We start from the raw sequence: 19,163 nt of genomic DNA on the forward strand, positions 1-19,163 counted from the left end.
ACCTGCCGTTAGTTTTTTGGTGTTTTGGGACATTATTTTAAATTTTTATATAAACAATCTGTGAAATAGTTATTCATTATGAACCATGGCTTGCGTAGCTATTGGTTGTGAGAGTAGAATGGGTGTTATAATGGAGAACGATCAAACAATGTCTCACCATGGGTAAGTTATCGACCACATAATACATGTTTGTGTGCAAGAAATACATTACCTGGTCTGGTTTTTGTAAAGTTTATTGAGCCCTAAACACGATGCAGACGCATATTTTCAGCAAAGCCGTCACATTTGTACAAATAATTGATTTCACATTTTACGTTAATCAGCTTTGACAGATCATGTACCCAAAGTATTATAAGTAGTGTTGTCCTTTGATATCGATAACATAATATTATGTTTGAATGTAACATCTACATGTTGCGTTATTCTATTCACGTTTAATTTATTTTTCGACCTGTTTCCGATTTGGATGAAGATTACATAAAGATATTGTATTTTCCAGATTTCCTAAATATCCTAATTTACGAAACAAGAAATTAAGAAACAATTAGATTCAGACCATGAAACGAGATAATTCTCTCTTCTGAAGGACGCCTTCTCCTTATTTAAGCCTGTGCTAATTACATTTCGATGTATCTTGCTTTCTATCGAGCAGGATACCAAACAAAAATATTACATAGAGATTAATATTTCAATACAATACAAATATTCTCTATTGCACAAAATAATTAGTATGAATAACTATTTTGGTAATTACCTGTGATTATTCCTTCTATAAATAATTAGTATGAATAACTATTTTTGTAATTACCTGTGATTATTCCTTCTATGTGCAATGTCTTTATCTTTGAACAATAAACTAATGATTTACACTGCAATATTGAAACCAATCTGGCTCTATGGAATCGCCCTATGGTCTACCGCCAGCAAATCCAATATACTAAGTCTGCAGAGGGTTCAGAACAATATCTTGAAGACTATATGCGCGGCGCCCTGGTTTATTCGAAACTCAGAGGTACATCAATACCTAGACATGCCAACGATCACAGAAGAAATTGAAAAGTACAACAAAAGGCATAAGGAACGGTTGAGTAACCATCCAAATCCCTTAGCAACTATGCTGTTGGAAGCTAGCAACAGGGTGAAGAGGCTCAAAAGGAAGGATGTTCTTGGGCGCTGAGTACTATGGAAGATGGTGGCATTGGTTGCTTTACTTCTAACTAATCAATTCACACACCAAATCTGATTAAAGTCTTGCGACTGATTGTAGATATTTAAAAGGAAAAAAAAAAAAAAAAATGTGCAATGTGGAAACATGCAATGCTTGTGTATTTGTGTGCTCCACGTTAATATGTGCCATTCTTGCAGGTAAAGTTATAACGACCAGAGCCGACACTATACACTTCTAAAGAAAGTGAACAAGAGGAAATATTTTTTTTTTTATCACCAAAAGTCGGAATTGTTCAGTGCTTCGTAGTCATTGTATTCTAACTATATTAAATAAAAATCTTATAAAGAAGTATTTGCTTTTATTCTTTAATCGCATTGAGATAATCCCCGAAATATACTAGAAGGTCTTCTACTTCTTGTATCGAGAGCCGATTCGATTTCCGGTCAAGTCAATGAAAAACGTGTATTTAATTTTTATAAAAGGGTAGGTATGTGATTTATAGCAACCAAAGGGTGGCCGCAATATCGTATTAAAATGATACTATAGTATATGTGGACTAGATGGACCGTCCTCGGCCATAACACCTTGCGAAATGACATAGATTCAAAAATGATAAATTGACCTTTAACAAGTTTGTCCATGATAATTACGTTGAATAAGTGGTTCTGAATCTGTCACCGCAACGTACGGTTCTTCTTAGGTATCTTTCTATCAGGGTACAAATAGGTATCGTTTTACCTAATTTACTTGTGGTTCTACCCACCCAGGTATGGCTACTAGGTCGTTATTTCTGTATTTAATTAATCATTCAATTTGTAATGTATATTTTTTAGATCTTGGACTAACATGAAATATTTAGCCAACAATAATGTCGATAAAAACATGGAACGGCACTAGTGGTTCTGATACAAAAACATATACTATAGGTACGTTTCTATAACAAACCCGCTACACGAGTACAAAAGACGTTACAACGATAGTATATTTATCTCTTTTTAACTTATGACGGCTCACATGAGTGCGAAAGACAAAACCTATGTTTTTCTTTCGTCTTAAATATGCTCCGTCTATTCTATACAAGGTCTTTGGCCATTAACAATAAAGCATTTAAACCAACCAAACGTAAAATATTTTTTCACGCGTAAATCGACGATTGATATTTTTCTATTCGCTGCTATACTTTTCTAAATGTTGAATACAAGTTTTGAGATCATAAAAATCATTTCCAAGTTTTGCGTAAAATATGTTTATTGTGTAAGTATGCAATTATTAATTCAACAATAGTTTCTATATGGTCGTGGCAAGATTGTTAAAAAACAGCAAAATCGGAACTTAACTTTCTTATTACTTTATATGCTACATAGTACTTAACACAGCGGATTCATCAGAGCCTTATTTATTTCTTTAACCCTTTAACCGACTTTATGGCTACCTGCTATCGAATATTACTGCTATTACCACAGACATGGCTATTATTACACAGGTTAGGTACATCACTATATTTTTCTTAATGTTGGTATTTTATTATTTCATTCATGTTCATCCACTCATTCAAAAATTAAACACACACACACAATAACATCTACAAACACAGTCACACTAGCTGTCAAGTCAAGTCCTACTTTTCAACTTTGCTACTTTTTACTTCATTTCATTCATTCACACCTCTTGTCTGTCATTCACTATTCAGTCATTCTACATTATCTGGAACCCGGCGAAGTGAGTCTCCGGTTAATTTGTAAGTTATCCATTTTTTTTCTTGACCTTTTAACTTTTCAGAGAAATTTATTAGAATCGTTGGACCAAATTTATACTATAATAAGAAACCTGTGTTATTAAAAAAAATATATATCACTACCTTTTTACAAATTTCATTGTCCATGTCCTTGAATTGAGGTAACGAATGTTTCACCAATTAATTTACCTTTAGAATTTAAATTTATTAACTCAAGAATTTTAATAATTGACTAAATTAATTTACCTTTATCAAAATGTCTTATCATCTATTACGAGTTACGACGGCTCATTTATTCTTTACTTTTTTAACACTTAATGAACCGGCGGCCTCACGTCTGATAACAATTTTGATACTACACATTTCTTGATAACACCACAGAGTCGCTGTCAAAATACGTTGATTCACAGTGTGCTATGTTGTTAGATCAATTCTCTGATTATAGTATAGGTACCTACCTCCATAATATGTATGTGTCCTACACACATTATTCATATATCTATATATATTTATTGTGTTGATGAAATAAATAAACACTGTTTTTCTTTTAGGTAAAAATGGATAAACTGGAGTTAGTGTCATCAAACAAGGTTTTTGGGGGTCACCAAAAGGTGTACTCCCATGAGTCTTCTGAGCTGTCATGTAAGATGAATTTCTCGGTGTACCTGCCACCCCAAGCTGAGGGAGGCGACGTTAAACTGCCAGTTATCTTCTATCTATCTGGGCTTACATGCACTGAACAGAATTTTATAACTAAATCAGGCTTCCAGAGGTGAACTGTTCATTATTTTTTAAACGTTTTTATTCTCAGACAGCCAAGCAAGAATTTTAAAAACGAAAATTTTGCATTTTATGATAATTCGGGTTATCAGAAATTGATAAACTATCTATATCATGTTATGCATAATTACACCTATTACAGACCTGGTAGGTATTTACTGAATAATGACTTTAATAATGACCTTGTGTGGGTGTGTGTGTAGTATGTGATAGATCAGGGCTTTCCTAACTCTGTGACAGACATCTCAGTTAGAACTTAACAATTGGTGAAGATTAGATTTTGTGAAGCTTTTCTCATCTGTTACAGGTATGCTGCTGAGCATGGTATCATAGTTGTTGGACCTGACACATCACCCAGAGGAGTCAAAATACCAGGAGATGATGAGTCATGGGACTTTGGAGTTTCAGCTGGCTTTTACCTTGATGCTTCAAAAGAACCTTGGTCCAAAAACTATAGAATGGGGAGTTACTTAAACAAAGAATTGTATGAATTGGTCCTTCAAGCTTTCAGCAATGTTGTCAATCCAGATAGAGTTGGCATCATGGGACATAGGTAAATATTCTCAGACAGTGGTAAAGTATTCAGCAAGTAAATAGTGTTGTTCTTAATTAAAATAAAACATGGACACATTTCAGTATGGGAGGCCATGGAGCTTTAGTTTCTACTCTAAGGAATCCTGGTCTGTATAAGTCAGTCAGTGCTTTTGCACCCATATGCAACCCCTCTGCTTGTCCATGGGGAGAGAAGGCATTCACTGGCTACCTAGGAGAAGCCAAATCCAAGTGGGCCGAATGGGATGCAACAGAACTAGTCAAGAAATATGACGGACCCCCACTCACTCTGCTCATTGACCAGGTAATACAAGTCTAAATTATAACAAGAAATATTGTGAGTTATTGTATATAAAAATTACCTCAGTATGAATCCTGATTACTAATTTCATGTGCAGTCAGAATAACAGATTATTTTTTTACAGGGTGCAGCTGATAAATTTTACATTGAGAAGCAACTTCTTCCTGAGAACCTAGTGACAGCATGTCGTTCAGCCGGCGTGCCTGTAATTTTAAACCTCCGGGAAGGATATGATCACTCCTACTATTACATATCCTCCTTCATAGGTGAACACTTCGACTTCCATGCAAAGATACTGAAAGCTTAAAAGTTCAATTTGTATAAGAATAAGTTTAATACGAACAAACAAATGGCATTTTAAATGTATTTTATAAATATTTGTTTTTGTCAATATACCTATTTGTTAAATTTGATAGTTTTTTTTTTTTTTGGTAGGACTAAATTAAAGACAATGGTTGAAAACTAGTAACTTTATAAATCATACTTTGAAATTCTCAGTATGTGTACTAAAATAATAAATAGACTATATAACATTTTTCAAAGATTATAATGTCGGTCCACACTTGCCTGTTACAAACAACATCTATACAAGACAAAAGGTTCCAAAATTGTTATCTGTCTGCGTCACTCTTCCGAAGGGTGTGGTAATACTGAAGAAACTTGTCTCTGTTGCCCCAGATGTGTGCACCGCCCCAATAACACCACGCCCTGAAACAAGCACTTTCTTTATTCATTTCTCATGAAGGGTCCAGTCAAGTAGTTAATGTCATCTGCGGCAAATTACAATAAGTCACGTCGAAAAAAAAAAGAAAGCTCATGAAGGGAAAACCATAAAATCCACACCATAATTAAATCTATAACATGTACTTCTAATAATAAATAAATAAATGAGAAAGTCAACTATTAGTGACATCACATCACAATAATCAAAGGCAAGTGGTAATGATATGTCGCAGTCGGATTGTATAAACCGCCGTATTACATTACGGCTAGCCGTTTTCAAAAAAGGCGTGTATTTTTTTACTATATTACTGTGCTTGTATTGACCATAGATAGAAGAAATAATTAACTATGAGTTTATTGCCCATCTTTCTATATTCAATACTTACATTCCAAACATAGCACCACCCAAATGAGCAGCATGATCAAAGAATTTCCACCCAAATACTACACCAGCCAGATCAACGCTCATAATGACTTTAATAGCCTGTAAGGAAAATGTACAGTTATAAACATATCAAAGACATGCTTATTTCATGTCTGCACATAGTACTACAGTAATAGTACTTACTGAACCAGCAGCAAATGTGTACATAGGCAAGAAGATGATACTCAGCTTGGTGTCAGGATACTGTACACACACATATGCCAACACAGACATAATTGCTCCTGACTAAAAAACAAAAGATGATATTATTATAAATATTTGAATTTAGCTCTATTTTCTTAGTGTGAATCTATAGTGTTCTATCTATTAATTATTATGATTGTTATAATATTATGTATGGCATATAATATTTTTGCTGAGACAGCTAGTACAAACACAACAGATAACTGCATGTCACTACTGACCATAAAGAGTGGCAATTTTCACCTTCAAATGCAGTATGAATAAATACGAAACTTCATGAGCAGGCAAACGTCAAAGCGACCATCATAGTATGCCACAACTTCAGAGTAAAGACCCTGAATAGAGAAGTGAATACTCACAGCGCCAAGGCTGAGTCCCGGCTGGTTGACCATCACCTTGTACAAGAAACTGGCAAAACTGCTAATTACTCCACCGCTCAAGTACATGGCGACAAACTGTTCTTTGCCTAACGCCGCCAATGCCGCTGTAAAAAAAAAAACTTGTTAAATTTAAATACAGCTTTTTTAAAGGATGTGACGGACGTGCACGATGAGCATAGTGATTCTGATTGAACATTTTTAAATTATATTTTATATTGAAAGTGTTATTTAGGTACACATCATGACAAACCCAAACTTGGCTTAGATATGTCGTAGAATATTTTTTTATATAAATTCCCTTATATAGTTGCTAATTATGAAACAATACATGAGATCTTAACTTTACCTGGCATGAAACTGTAGAGGACATACATATTTGCAGCTAGATGGAGTGCTGAGTAGTGACTGAATGCAGATAGTATCATTGGCATGCATACTTTGCCTGTAAATAATAATAATAATTTAAGTATAATACAATGGTTCAATGATGCTTGCAAACTTGCTTCAGAGTTCTAAAACTATTATCTCTTTCCTGCATTTATCATAAGTGTCATAAGTGAAGGGTGACAATATTTTTAGAGCAGTCAAACTACAATATTTTGATTGTCACAATTGACACTAATCAAGCAATCTCTTTGTTTTTATGAAAGTATTATTGTAAGATATATATATTTTTATACTCACTGCCTGCAGGGTTGGAACAGAAGTACTTAACCATGAATGGCTGCAAGCTTCTAACTCTCCATGCACCAAATACTATCACATTTGCAGCCAATATTGGATAAAACACCTTTTCACTTTCTTTCAAGGAATTCCACCATTTCTTCAGAGGACCAGTCTCTGATTTCTGCAAAATCATAAAAATAAAAATTACCTACAAATGTTGGCACATAGTAAGGATGAGATTTATGTGTGGAGTGTCTGGGGTTTGGTGATGATGAAGATCAGAGTCATAGACAGAAAGCTTAGAATTGTGATGATAATATGTTTCATATTAATAAAAATATTGGAATTCCTGAAGAAAAGACTTGACATATCAGATTTACCTATAAATGTAATTTATTAATTATTTATTTTATTAAATTCCTAAAAAGGTGGGCACCTAGTTAAAGTTTCGAATATACAAGTTATTTCATTGTTTTAAATTGGCAGAGTAAAAGTCATTGAAAATGCTCAGTTTCTTTTTATAATATACTGCCTTATTAGTATTTCCTTATCTTCATAATATTGAGTTTGATACAGGTAGGTAGTTATTAATAAATGTAATAATCAATTAATGAGTGTACTTACATATTGAGCCAATATTTTTTTCTGTTGTGCACTGAGCCAAGAACTAGGTCTTCTAAATAGATTAGTAGCATGTGCTCTTAAGTTCTCATATTCCCAGATTACACATCCAGCAAGACTCGCTGTGGATACCTATAAATATATTATGTAGTTATCTCAAAAACTACATCTCCTAACAAAAATAAAACATTTTTTACTGTTAAAAGATTCCCCGTAGATATAAATATTTCGTTTGCCAAAATGAACGGCGGCGGGATTGTAAAGAGCACTCTAATTTTTATATATTTTTTTAAATGCTTCGATCAAAGCTCACTTACCCCTATAGTAAAAAGGAATGGTCTAACCAATCCTCTTATATGTAGCGGTCCAGATTCTATCTGAAGATGTTCGAGAGGGTCGGGTTCAAAACCCTGCCGTCGAGGGCCGCGCCGCGAGTTATGGAAAGAATTACGAAAGTGCGTTCGACCATAGCCCACATGATCGATTCTTTGTCTAAGAAGAGAAGTTTTACTGAAAGAGTATTTTTTACATTATAATGAAGATAAATACACGCAAATAATTAAGTAATTTCAAATCAGCGAGGTTGTAATGAAGTTATCCTACCAACTGGCCGTTAACTCCGCAGCGCTCCAGACATTTCGAAAAAACATTATAATTTTGTCTGCTTTTCGTGCATATATTCACACGTTACATTATTTGTTATGGCCCTCGTGTATTTTCACATTTACTGATGATTTTTTTGGGCAAATGTTTTAAAACCATGAAAATTCACAACCTGCAACTGTAATTTGTCAATTTTGTCAGCGTGACATTGACATTTGACAATTTGAGAAGTTTTTTTTTTAAATTTGTTTTACAGCGGGTGGTCGAGAGAACTTCGAGCCAAATTTGACCAGTGATGTGCCGTTCCCGGGAATATTCCCACTTTGGGAACGGACAGTAAAAAGGTGCAAAGCTAGAGCTTTATTATCTAACCTAAGCAGGTATTTTTTGACGTGACTTATTGTAGTTTTGCCGCAGATGGCATTAACTACTTGGCCGGACAAATGGGGAGCGCCAAAGGCTCTCACCAGGTACAACGTTTAAGACAACATAACAGGCCTGACGGTGCCCAGTTGGGGTGGCATTCAGGGTGACTCAGAAGAGGAAAAATATTTGAAAGAATTAATCGACCCCGGTGAGTCGATAGCGATAAGCGCTGATTGAGGGAACCCTTTAAGCAGGTAAGACCAGAGTACAAAAAGAAACAATTTGAAAAAGCAACCAATACCTATCCTTCTATTAGTTTTTACAACCCATTATTCCCATTTTGCGAATATTCCCGGGGCCGGCACATCACTGATTTTGACATATACACGAGTTTTGCTCTTTCCCAAATACAAAATAAAAAGTGTATTATTATTCGAATTATTTCCAACTTTTTCATACCTATAGTTTCTTATTCTTTTGTACAAAACCGGATTTCCCAATTATTCTGAGATTTATTTCTGTTCATGTTCACTTAAAATACTCGCCTTCGGGGACCTTTTCCTGTTCTTATCACCATTATTAAATTATGTCTGTAGAAGGAGTTAATTGCAGACATAAATTACGTACATTATTTACACTAACGACAGTTTTATTTAGTCACATACAATAAGTTATATTCTTAATAGCATGCAACTTACGTATTTATGCACTAAGTAATGCCCGCATTCTGCATCTTACTTTCATTACATAAATTGTGTTCGTTACTTCTAAAATACTTAACAGGTATTTAATAAAGTGTTAAGTTCTTGTCGCTTGGTTACAATAGCGCGTTATACAGCCCCGGTTGCGCTACTAGGGGTTGACGCTAACGAGCAAACATTGTCATTGTGTACGGACCGGGTACGGACGGCATAAAAGGCGGAGGTACAGGAGAGGGGTGCCAGTAGGTACCCTATACGCATGCTCCATTCAGTCTCCACGACTACGGGTGACCTTCGACAACTTCAGTCCACAGCTAAGAAGCTCCGGGGCCTCGCGTTTTTGAATTATATTTATCGGCGAGGACTACAAAATCCTACGCTTTTCGAAAGTGAGTATTTCGCCTCTCATTATTCTTGCAAGAAACCATAATTAATTCTAATTGGTGATAATAGTTGGTGTCGCGACTTGTCATCACCCACGTGTTTCATTAGACTTCCTTGGTATAAAAATACCTATATGTGAAAGGTAGAGTTCATAGGATGGAAAATTACTGACGCAAGTATGTCTGCAATTACGTAGTGAGAGTTAATATGCAAAGTCTGCCAGGTGCCACGGTTAGTGATGGACGTGTTCTTTCAGTTACTTTCGGTTGCAAATCAATTTACCGCGAAAGTTTCTTGATAATGGCGCCGTCAAATCAATAACGTGCAAACCATGTGGTATCATAAATTATTAACATTTTGCGGAAATGGTTAAATTGCCGTTTGAGGTAATAAGATGGTACAATTTTAAATTCTTTGCTCTACAATTAAAAATTGATTGTCTTATGTCCAAAATGATTCCGAAACTTATGCCTCGTTTTTGAGTGATTTCCTACTGAAGTAGATATAAGTATCTCTTTAATATTATTTTATTTTTACAGAAATGATGAAGCCAAGATTAACAAAACCGCTTCACTTACACGAAAGACAATTTAAACACCAGGCGTTGTGACCCATAACAATCAACATCGGAATTATTATTTTAAGTCACATGTTTTGAAAAATGAAGTATTAAGTAGATTATAGTTAGAAGTTGCCGTTATTAAAGTTAACAGACAAAGATAGATTGGTTCCGTAATTGTTACTTTTATACATGAAATCTTTAAAAAAACATTTGTTGGAAAGCGGATTGTTGATTTGCTGAAGTGAATAATTATAATGGAAATAAAGCAAAGCTTGTTAGGTAGTATTAGGAATTTGTAGAAAGTCGCGATGTTTTAACTTGGAGTAAAAAGGTAAAGTAAAACGATGGAGCCGTATTCCGATGACTTGTTGTGGCTGGTGGTGTGTGGATTCGTGGTAGCGTTTGTATTGGCGTTCGGTATTGGTGCCAATGATGTGGCCAACTCGTTCGGGACCAGCGTTGGCTCTAAGGTGCTGACTCTCACCCAGGCATGCATCCTTGCCACTATATTCGAGATTGCCGGCGCCGTTCTGATCGGTGAGTTGACAAAAATACACAATTCTTTTATAATTATTCTGTGCCCTGGAGTAAAGCCAAAGGCCCAGACCGAAAATTATGTTGCCGTCTGAAGGATCAACGCCTGAATTGATTATATTTTCGTTAGTCTAATCGTGATGATCCTGTTCCTAATGAAATAAATAATCTTAACTTTGTACCTAACAAAAATAATTTCTCAATTTTAATTAACAAAAATATATGGTTGCGAAAAGCCAGTTATGACAGTGTTTGACTAAAAACACGAAGATGACTGTGACAAACATTTCACAGGGTACAAAGTATCGGACACGATGCGCAAAGGCATTCTGGATGTATCGTTGTACGCGGACGGGGGCGAGAGGTTACTGGCTGCGGGATGCCTGGCTGCTCTGCTGGCGGGGGCGATATGGCTGATCGTAGCCACCGCGCTGCGCTTACCCGTCTCTGGGACACACTCCGTCGTCGGCGCCACCGTCGGCTTCACACTCACTGCTAAAGGACCCGTTGGAGTGCGCTGGTCTACTCTTGGCGCGATCGGTGAGTCCCTTGCTTCTGACCTACGAGTAATAGCTGCGAGGCACTCACTGCTGCGACCAATCAGAATCTCCACCTGCCGTTTTAGTCTTTAACAACCTATTTAACCTCGGTTGTTCGTTTCACCTACCCTACAGCGTCTCATTGGCATGTTTCCAGTGTTGTCGTGGTTCATCTCGCCTGCGATGAGTGGCGCAGTGTCAGCAATATTGTACTGGCTGGTACGCCGGTTCATACTTCGCGCCATCGAGCCGATCCAGTCTGGCTTGAGAGCTCTTCCTTTCTTTTATGGAGCAACTGTCGCTGTTAACGTACTCAGTGTGGTGCATGACGGACCTAAATGTATGTATACCTATCTTTGATCCTAATTTAATATTCAAAGACTCCTGTATTTGTCAGTAGTAGGTACCTACGTAAAATTTCGTAGCTGCCAGTTTGTTACCGGTCGCGAAAAATGTGCCATTTAGCAGGGTAATAAGCGTAAGCATGATGAATGACGTTAACGAGACCCCTTCTTTTGGTACAGCTCCTGGCAAGTCTTTACAACATTTTCCCCCCTTTTACAGTGCTATCAATGGATAAGATTCCTCTGTGGGTTGCGTTGGCGGGATCAGTGGCTCTCGGCACGGTCGTGGCCGGGTTGGTCCGAGCGTTCCTTGTGCCGTATTATCGCCGGCATTTAGTCAAACCTGTTAACTTTACCCTGGGACTATCAAATGGTAAGTCATCCTTCCCCCTTAACTTGACCTTGAATTAAACATCCGATAAGAAAATCGTTTTGCTAAACTAATCGGATTGTTTTAGAAACGACACCAGCCAACACGCCAACACATTCGAACAAGAACAGTATCCCACAACGTCCAACATCTCTCTTATCAGAAGACGGGAAAGTTCTTGAAGTGATCACTGAAAGCGCCGAAATGGTCACCTTGAGCGAAGCTGATAAAGTGTCTCTAGGAGTGAGAGAGATGAACATTAGGAACAGAGCCCTACTTGCAACTATGGACGATTGCAGCATTCTATCTCGCAGCCTCAGTCCACCCAACAAGTCACGCTTACAACTAATAGATGCAGACCCACAAATTAACACCCTCAAATACATCGATGAAACTTTAAGCTGCTGTAAGAGTTTGGATTCCGCGCAACTGGCCGGTATGGGGGAAAGTTATGATTCCAGAAATGGGTTCCTAGGTGACTCATGTGAAACCATAGCGCGCGGGGAATTTGATAGGTTGGCAGCGGCGCGGGCGCACCCCACAGCGGTAGGCTTTGATACTCCGCCACCGAGGCTTGATAAGGTCGGTAAAAGTTTATATACTGCTGAATACATATAAAACTGAAAAAAAAAACATACACATAGAGCCGATTATATTTGTGGTTATGTACTTATTAAGTTATGTAATTATGAGCTCCTGCACGCCTGTCCCGTTTTCACGGTTTCATTCCAGCCAGTAAACCTAATTAAGTACCTTCATAAATTCTTACTTACCTGTTGTTATATTACATATTTAAAGCTTTTCAGAAAAAATAACATAACATAAACAGAGCTGGGCACAGGCCTCCCCTCAATCAACCGGAAGGGATATGGAGCATACTCCACCAAGCTGCTCCATTGCGAGTTGGTTTTGTTTTTACGGCTAATAGCCGGGACCAACAGCTTAACGTGCTCTCCGAAGCACGGAAGCATCTTACTTTTTAGAACAATCGGGTGATTGAACCTTGTAATGTCCTTGCCAAACAAAGGACAGCGTCTCACAAAGTGATTTTGACATTGTCCCCATCGGGAATCGAACCCGGACCTCCAGATGGTGAGCCCAACGCTCTAACCACGGAGGCTATTTCAGAAAAGAAAGACATTTATTATTATTATAATCTATGTGCGTGTGTCGACAGGTACTACTAGATGATGTGCAACCGGTGGATGGTGGTAGTGCCTGGAGCGTGGAGTGCGAGGTGGCGCGGCGCCACCCTGCCATCACCCCCAACTCTAGCGCTGCGCCACTCTTGCGTACCACCAGCCCGCTGCCCGCTGCGCCCGCGCCGCCGCCTCCTGATACTTTGCGCCTCTTCTCCTTCCTTCAAGTCCTTACCGCTACGTTTGGAGCTTTCGCACACGGCGGCAATGATGTCAGGTGCGTCTTAGAATTTAGTTATGTTGCTGTAGAAGATCAGAGACTTGAAATCAACATCGGTTCTTTACTAACGTTCTTCTTCTTATCGTGTGGGTTATGAGGTGGATTACCAACCTCATCAACCCTGGTATCAGGGTTATTATTGAGCCGCCAAAGGTCCCTGATATGGCTCATGTAACGACTACACATCAGAAAGTAGTAACCGGGACCAACAGCTTAACGTGCCTTCCGAAGCACGGATCATTTTACTGTCGGACAATCAGGTGATCAGCCTGTAATATCCTTACCAAACTAGGGATCACTAAGTGATTTAATGATATTTTCCCATCGGGATTCGAACCCGGGGCCTCCGGATCGTGAGTCCAACGCTCAACCACTGGACCACAGAAGCCGTTGTTTACTAACGTGAAATTATAGGTATTAAATAAATTTTATTTGTAAGTCTGTAAGTAAAATCCTTAATTTAGAGTACCTAGTAGTAATTCACTGAGTAGATGTACAATAGGCTAGTTTCCAACTAGTCAATTCAGTGACTTTTTACTAAACGTCAAAACACGAAATTACTATGGGATTTGTATTAAAAAGCAACCTGTGACATCATAGAAAAACGTGACTTTTGTCGGGCCTGTTATTATATTTTTCTTTATTAAAATTCATAAATAAGATAAATAGCAAAAGGAAAACGTTTTTTGTCACCTTTAGACCTAATAATAATCATAATTATTTATTCGCAATAACAATGGTATGGTATGGTAATGGTACCTGTCTTTATTTAGTGATCAGAATTTCATAATTTATCTTTGAGCTAGGAAACTACCCAATTTTAATAAGTACATTGTTAATGCTCACCTATACAGGGTGTTAGTGACATCGTAACGAATACTCAGGGGGATGATTCAGACCATGATTCTGAGTTAATATCAAGTGGAATTTTTCGTCGCAAAATTCATTTTTTTTAGTTTTTTTTAAATTATTTTCAATTCTATACTTTTGCGATGGAAAATTCCACTTGATATTAACTCAGAATAATCAGCTGAATCATCCCCCTCAGTATTCGTTACGATGTCACTTACACCCCACACAAGTACATACGGTAGCCATACAAGTAGATATGGGTGTTAGTGACATCGTAACGAATACTGAGGGGGATGGTTCAGACCATGATTCTGAATTGATATCAAGTGGAATTTTCAGTCTGAAGCATCCTGAATTTTGTTGTGTTTTTTTTAATTATTTTCAATTCCATACTTTTGCGACGGAAAATTCCACTTGATATCATCTCAGAATCATGGCCTCAATCACCCCTCAAAGTTTTCGTTACGATGTCACTAACACCCTGTATACTAGATCTCTATGAAACGCCATTACCTGAATAAGCATACTAATGGAGGGCACAACAAAATTTACGCCTTGTACGTACGCATTACGTACGTTCCATTAAACAGCCGTTAATTAATTATTATCCCCGAGGTTTCACGTCACGGGTCGTAGTGGCAGCATTAATAAGTAATAGGTACGTAGAATTTTATGTAGGTACTTTTTCTAAAGATTTGTTGATAATAGAATAGAATATAAATAGTTTACTATAAAAGGGCGCCACACAAAAAAAGACAACAACATCATATCAAATTTCCACTAAAACAATTACAAAAAAGCAAGACGGCAGTTGTCGGCGGTTGACGGGTTTGTCGAAATGATCTTAAGGTGGTGGTGGACGTCCTGAGATAAAAGGGCCTCACTCAGCACAAGTCGCGGCGTGAACCACGAAGCTGATATTATGTGGACCCTGTTGGGTGACGCACAAACATCATTTTTATACGAGTAATAAATCAATATTCACGATTTTAATAAACAAACCAATAGGTATCTATTGTATAAATATGTCGTTACCCAATGGACACCTCAATTCTTATCGGAGGGATTGGCCGGAGAACGCGAAATGTCGAAAGGAGTGGAAAAATCAAGGGGAAGCCTTTGCCCAGCAGTGGAATCGAATAGGCTAAATAAGATAAGATAAGAAATGTGTGTGTGACTCTAAATTTAGGTATTGTTTCTTTCTTTTTGAATAATAAAATAAAAGGGAAACCGCCAACAATGGTTAACACCTACATAACGAGATGATTGGATTATCGGCATAATAAGCTTAGGCATGCGTTTATATTAGTATCTTCACTGGCCTTAATTGATTTTGAACGCCATAAAATATCAAAATCACGTTCATCGTTGTGATAAATAATTAAAGTAGGTAAAAATGTTTCAACATGTAGTAAACTGTTTTGATGCGCTCCGATCGAAAGTGTAGATTGAGTGTCGACCAACCTTTCTATTCTTTTGCAGCAACGCCATCGGTCCTCTAGTGGCGCTCTGGTTGCTGTACTCGGAGGGCGGCGCGCACGCGAGGGCAGAGACTCCGCTCGCCATCCTGGTGTTCGGAGGCGTCGGCATCGCGCTCGGACTGTGGCTGTGGGGCCGCCGCGTCATCCAGACTGTCGGCGAAGACCTTACCAGCATCACGCCTGATACGTAAGGATAGAAATTACTAAGTACTATTACATGCATAAAGCATAGATATCCCATCAACATATTCAACATTTTACATATGTACGATATGGAGACCATTTATTGAACTTTTGAAAGGAAAGATTATAATTAAACAAACCTGGAAAGGAGTAGGCGTAATACTGTAGGTACACCTCAGCCTACCCCTTCGGGGATACTATGTTAAGTTATGTCAAGATTATATTTAAGTTTCGTTTCATCCACAAAACTTAATCACTTTATTTACTACCACTTCAGAATGTGTGATCAACACTTCAGAACCCCGATACCGACTGCGCCGGCGTGGTCGACGATTTCCCTCATTCAGCGCTTATCGCTATCAACCCACTAGGGTCGATTAATTCTTTCAAATATTCTTCCTCTAAGACGACGCCCTGAGCCGAGGTTCGCGCCCAACTCGGCACCCTCAGGCCTGTTGTCTTAACGGTCGTACCGGGTGAGAGCCTTCAGCGCTCCCCATTTGTCCGGCCAAGTAGTTAATGCCATCTGCGGCAAATCTACAATAAGTCACGTCAAAAAAAAAGAATGTGTGAACGTAGGTACGTTGAGATATGACGAATGCTACTTATTGTTGCTTTTCGCAGCGGGTTTACCATCGAGCTGGGCGCAGCGCTGACGGTGCTAGTGGCTAGCAAAGCAGGCCTGCCGGTGTCCACCACGCACTGCAAGGTGGGCTCCGTAGTGTGCGTTGGCTACTACTCCGACAAGTCCGTCGATTGGAGTCTTTTTAGGTAAGTGTTTTTTTTCTTTGCTCTTGGCCCCAGACTTGCCCGAAGGCATTGACGAGGCCTAAGATGGAGCGAGCTCGCCCAGAAGGTGCCTGTTCACTCTGGCCTTGAAAGCACCTGGGTAACATGCATTCGGAAATACAGAAGACGGCAGAGAATTCTACTCTTTAGCAGTGCGCATAATGAAGGACTATTTACGTAGCGCTTTATGCGATTAGTTGGGATTATAGATGTAAAACAACCGAATTGTTGTGACATTTGGTTTAAAACGTTTTAAACCAAATGTTGCCGTTTTAAACCGTTGAAATCTCGCCTACAACAATAAAGTAACTTGAATTCATGTTTGGATCATAGATAAAATTGATGTCACGTGGTTTTCAGGTATACCTGTGCCTGATGACTGTGGTGATATGTTATTAATTAAAATGTATTTTATATTTTTCTCAGGAACATAATATTCGCATGGGTGGTGACTGTGCCAGTGGTCGCTGCGCTTGCAGCGGTCTCCATGCTTGCTCTCGAGGCTTTCGTCGTCTAACAGCTGCAAGACAAACGCTTCACATGTCTACATATGTAATTTAATTAAGTATACATTTTATATATTTGCGATTTCTTGGCAGATTTTTTTATAACAGCGATACGGCTCTCATATAACGTTGGTCTAACAAAAACCTTAGTAACGCGTGGGTAGGTAGGTAGGTAGGTACTTTATTCCAAATGCGGTGGACATTCCCTCTAAGAACCCCAATTGGGATGGGAAGCTCGTGACCTAGTTTTTTTTATTTAACTTATAAATGATCAATGTTTTCACATACTATAACTGCATGTAGACCAGGTACGCTCTCGAGTAGATTATTGTATCGAGTGCCTCAACTTTCAGTTAGCATTCAAGAACTTATAAGTATGAAACTTTCTATTCAGGTTTCTTTGAGTACATTTTATTGCGTTTTAATAATTGCTGAAGTTTATTAATAAAAAATAAACTAGATAGAAATATACGAGAAAACTAATGCTTAAAATTCCGAAAAAAGAAGTTTTTAATGTGTAGAAAAATAACTGGTTTAGATAAAATACCCTGTTGCACGTAATCCAAGTTCAACAGTAGTAGAGTTCCTTTATGAAGGAATGTTTATTTGACTTATGAAAATTAAATCTTGTTGAGCAAGGTAAAAATATTTTTATTTAAATAAAAGGGTCAAGAAATCGTAAGTAAATAAAACAGGATACTTACTACATCAATTGAAATTAGCGCTGTCCCTTCATTAGTTTTCTTTTATTTTAGACTCAACTGTGTATAAGAAAATAAAAATAAAAAAGTTACTAAATGGTAGTTTGTAAAGCTAAACGCAACACTAGCGTTCAAAGAGTAAAAAAGTATAAATAAAGTATCTATCTACTCGTAAATTAGAGATAAACCGGTAAATAAACTCACGAGTAGTCTTAGATACCTATATTTTTAATACAATAGCATGTTAATGATATTTTTATTGTACCTGCGTGTAGATGTTTACGTTTGTGATGTAATGTTTAGTTCTCAAATGCCTAAAACAGGGAAATTGATGTATGCACGAAGATCGCAAGTGGCTGTGTCTCTACCACCGGGTCGGAGTAAGAGATAGGTGATACTTACAACACTGTTCGGTGGTTGTTGAATAAAGTTAGTTCGAAAATGGAACGTACGTTATTTTATTGATTTTTACTTAATTTTTACACTTTTTTGCAGGTGAACAGGCCACTTGACAAGTTAAATTAGATACTTTTTACGAAACCTCAAAACATTTTTTTTCAATGGCGGTTAAATGTCGTACGCATTCTTACAATAAAAAAATCGAAAATAAGTCAAAAAGAAACATGACGTCGAGGATAACTTATACTTATAAATTAGTCTAAAATGATCAAAAATCAGTCTCATTTTACTTTTCGACTTATTTTTGAATTTTATTTACTAATTAAGTAAGAATGAGTAGGTACCTACGACGTTTGGGCGCTTAAAATAATTATGACGTCACAGGACAGTATTTCCATATTTAGACTCTAAAAATTTTCGTTTTGAAAAAAAAAAAACGTAAAAAGTATCTTATTTGTGTAGATTGTCGAGCGACTGTATTAACTTTTCAAATCTCTAAACCATGTCCTTATTCTATGCCATGGCGCTAGCTTATTGTAATATCCGGTTGGAATATTCTTTTCTTTCGTGGTCTTTGGTGTTGATTGTTGAATCCAAGCTGTCGTTCTAATTTTACTGTAAGTTATAGTAGGTAACTACATTAATTTCTGCCGAAAACGAAAGGTACGGATAACTGATACCTATGTTAAAAATATAGAACACTAGTCAACCCTTTCAAAATACGATTAGGTAATCATCGCGGGAATCGCCGTTCGGGGAGTCACTGTCAACGCCATAATAATGGCAACGCCATAAAGCGGGGATTCCCCTTTCGTCATTTAGCGTTATTACCTAGTACCTTTGCCTAGTACCTACTTAGTTACCCATAAAAATAAT

The 19,163-nt window shown here is 37.6% G+C and overlaps 3 protein-coding genes and 1 long non-coding RNA gene across 4 annotated transcripts; 3 read left to right on the forward strand and 1 right to left on the reverse strand.

The window, feature by feature from the left end:
• Positions 1-2,802: 2,802 nt before the first annotated feature.
• On the forward strand, positions 2,803-4,949 carry LOC126381840 (S-formylglutathione hydrolase). Its single transcript, XM_050031351.1, has 5 exons — positions 2,803-2,906; positions 3,455-3,675; positions 3,991-4,236; positions 4,320-4,539; positions 4,661-4,949. Exons 2-5 carry the CDS (start codon positions 3,461-3,463, stop codon positions 4,841-4,843), a joined length of 864 nt encoding a protein of 287 aa, XP_049887308.1. The 5' UTR covers positions 2,803-2,906; positions 3,455-3,460; the 3' UTR covers positions 4,844-4,949.
• Positions 4,950-4,991: 42 nt separating this feature from the next.
• LOC126381839 (presenilins-associated rhomboid-like protein, mitochondrial) lies at positions 4,992-8,368 on the reverse strand. Its single transcript, XM_050031349.1, has 9 exons — positions 8,158-8,368; positions 7,872-8,064; positions 7,558-7,686; positions 6,952-7,114; positions 6,614-6,709; positions 6,247-6,371; positions 5,828-5,929; positions 5,646-5,743; positions 4,992-5,244 (listed from the first exon to the last, which is right to left on the reverse strand). Exons 1-9 carry the CDS (start codon positions 8,202-8,204, stop codon positions 5,148-5,150), a joined length of 1,050 nt encoding a protein of 349 aa, XP_049887306.1. The 5' UTR covers positions 8,205-8,368; the 3' UTR covers positions 4,992-5,147.
• A 1,471-nt stretch (positions 8,369-9,839) lies between these two features.
• On the forward strand, positions 9,840-10,249 carry LOC126381848 (uncharacterized). Its single transcript, XR_007568988.1, has 2 exons — positions 9,840-9,994; positions 10,148-10,249. It is a non-coding gene; the product is annotated as an uncharacterized LOC126381848 (long non-coding RNA).
• LOC126381823 (sodium-dependent phosphate transporter 1-B) lies at positions 10,250-17,963 on the forward strand. Its single transcript, XM_050031320.1, has 9 exons — positions 10,250-10,707; positions 10,999-11,244; positions 11,401-11,583; positions 11,808-11,960; positions 12,046-12,539; positions 13,135-13,373; positions 15,711-15,896; positions 16,517-16,663; positions 17,108-17,963. The coding sequence occupies exons 1-9, from the start codon at positions 10,515-10,517 to the stop codon at positions 17,196-17,198; spliced, it is 1,932 nt and encodes a 643-aa protein (XP_049887277.1). The 5' UTR covers positions 10,250-10,514; the 3' UTR covers positions 17,199-17,963.
• The last annotated feature ends 1,200 nt before the right edge of the window (positions 17,964-19,163 follow it).

This window comes from Pectinophora gossypiella, chromosome 3 (assembly GCF_024362695.1).
Source record: "Pectinophora gossypiella chromosome 3, ilPecGoss1.1, whole genome shotgun sequence".
Taxonomy (NCBI): domain Eukaryota; kingdom Metazoa; phylum Arthropoda; class Insecta; order Lepidoptera; family Gelechiidae; genus Pectinophora; species Pectinophora gossypiella.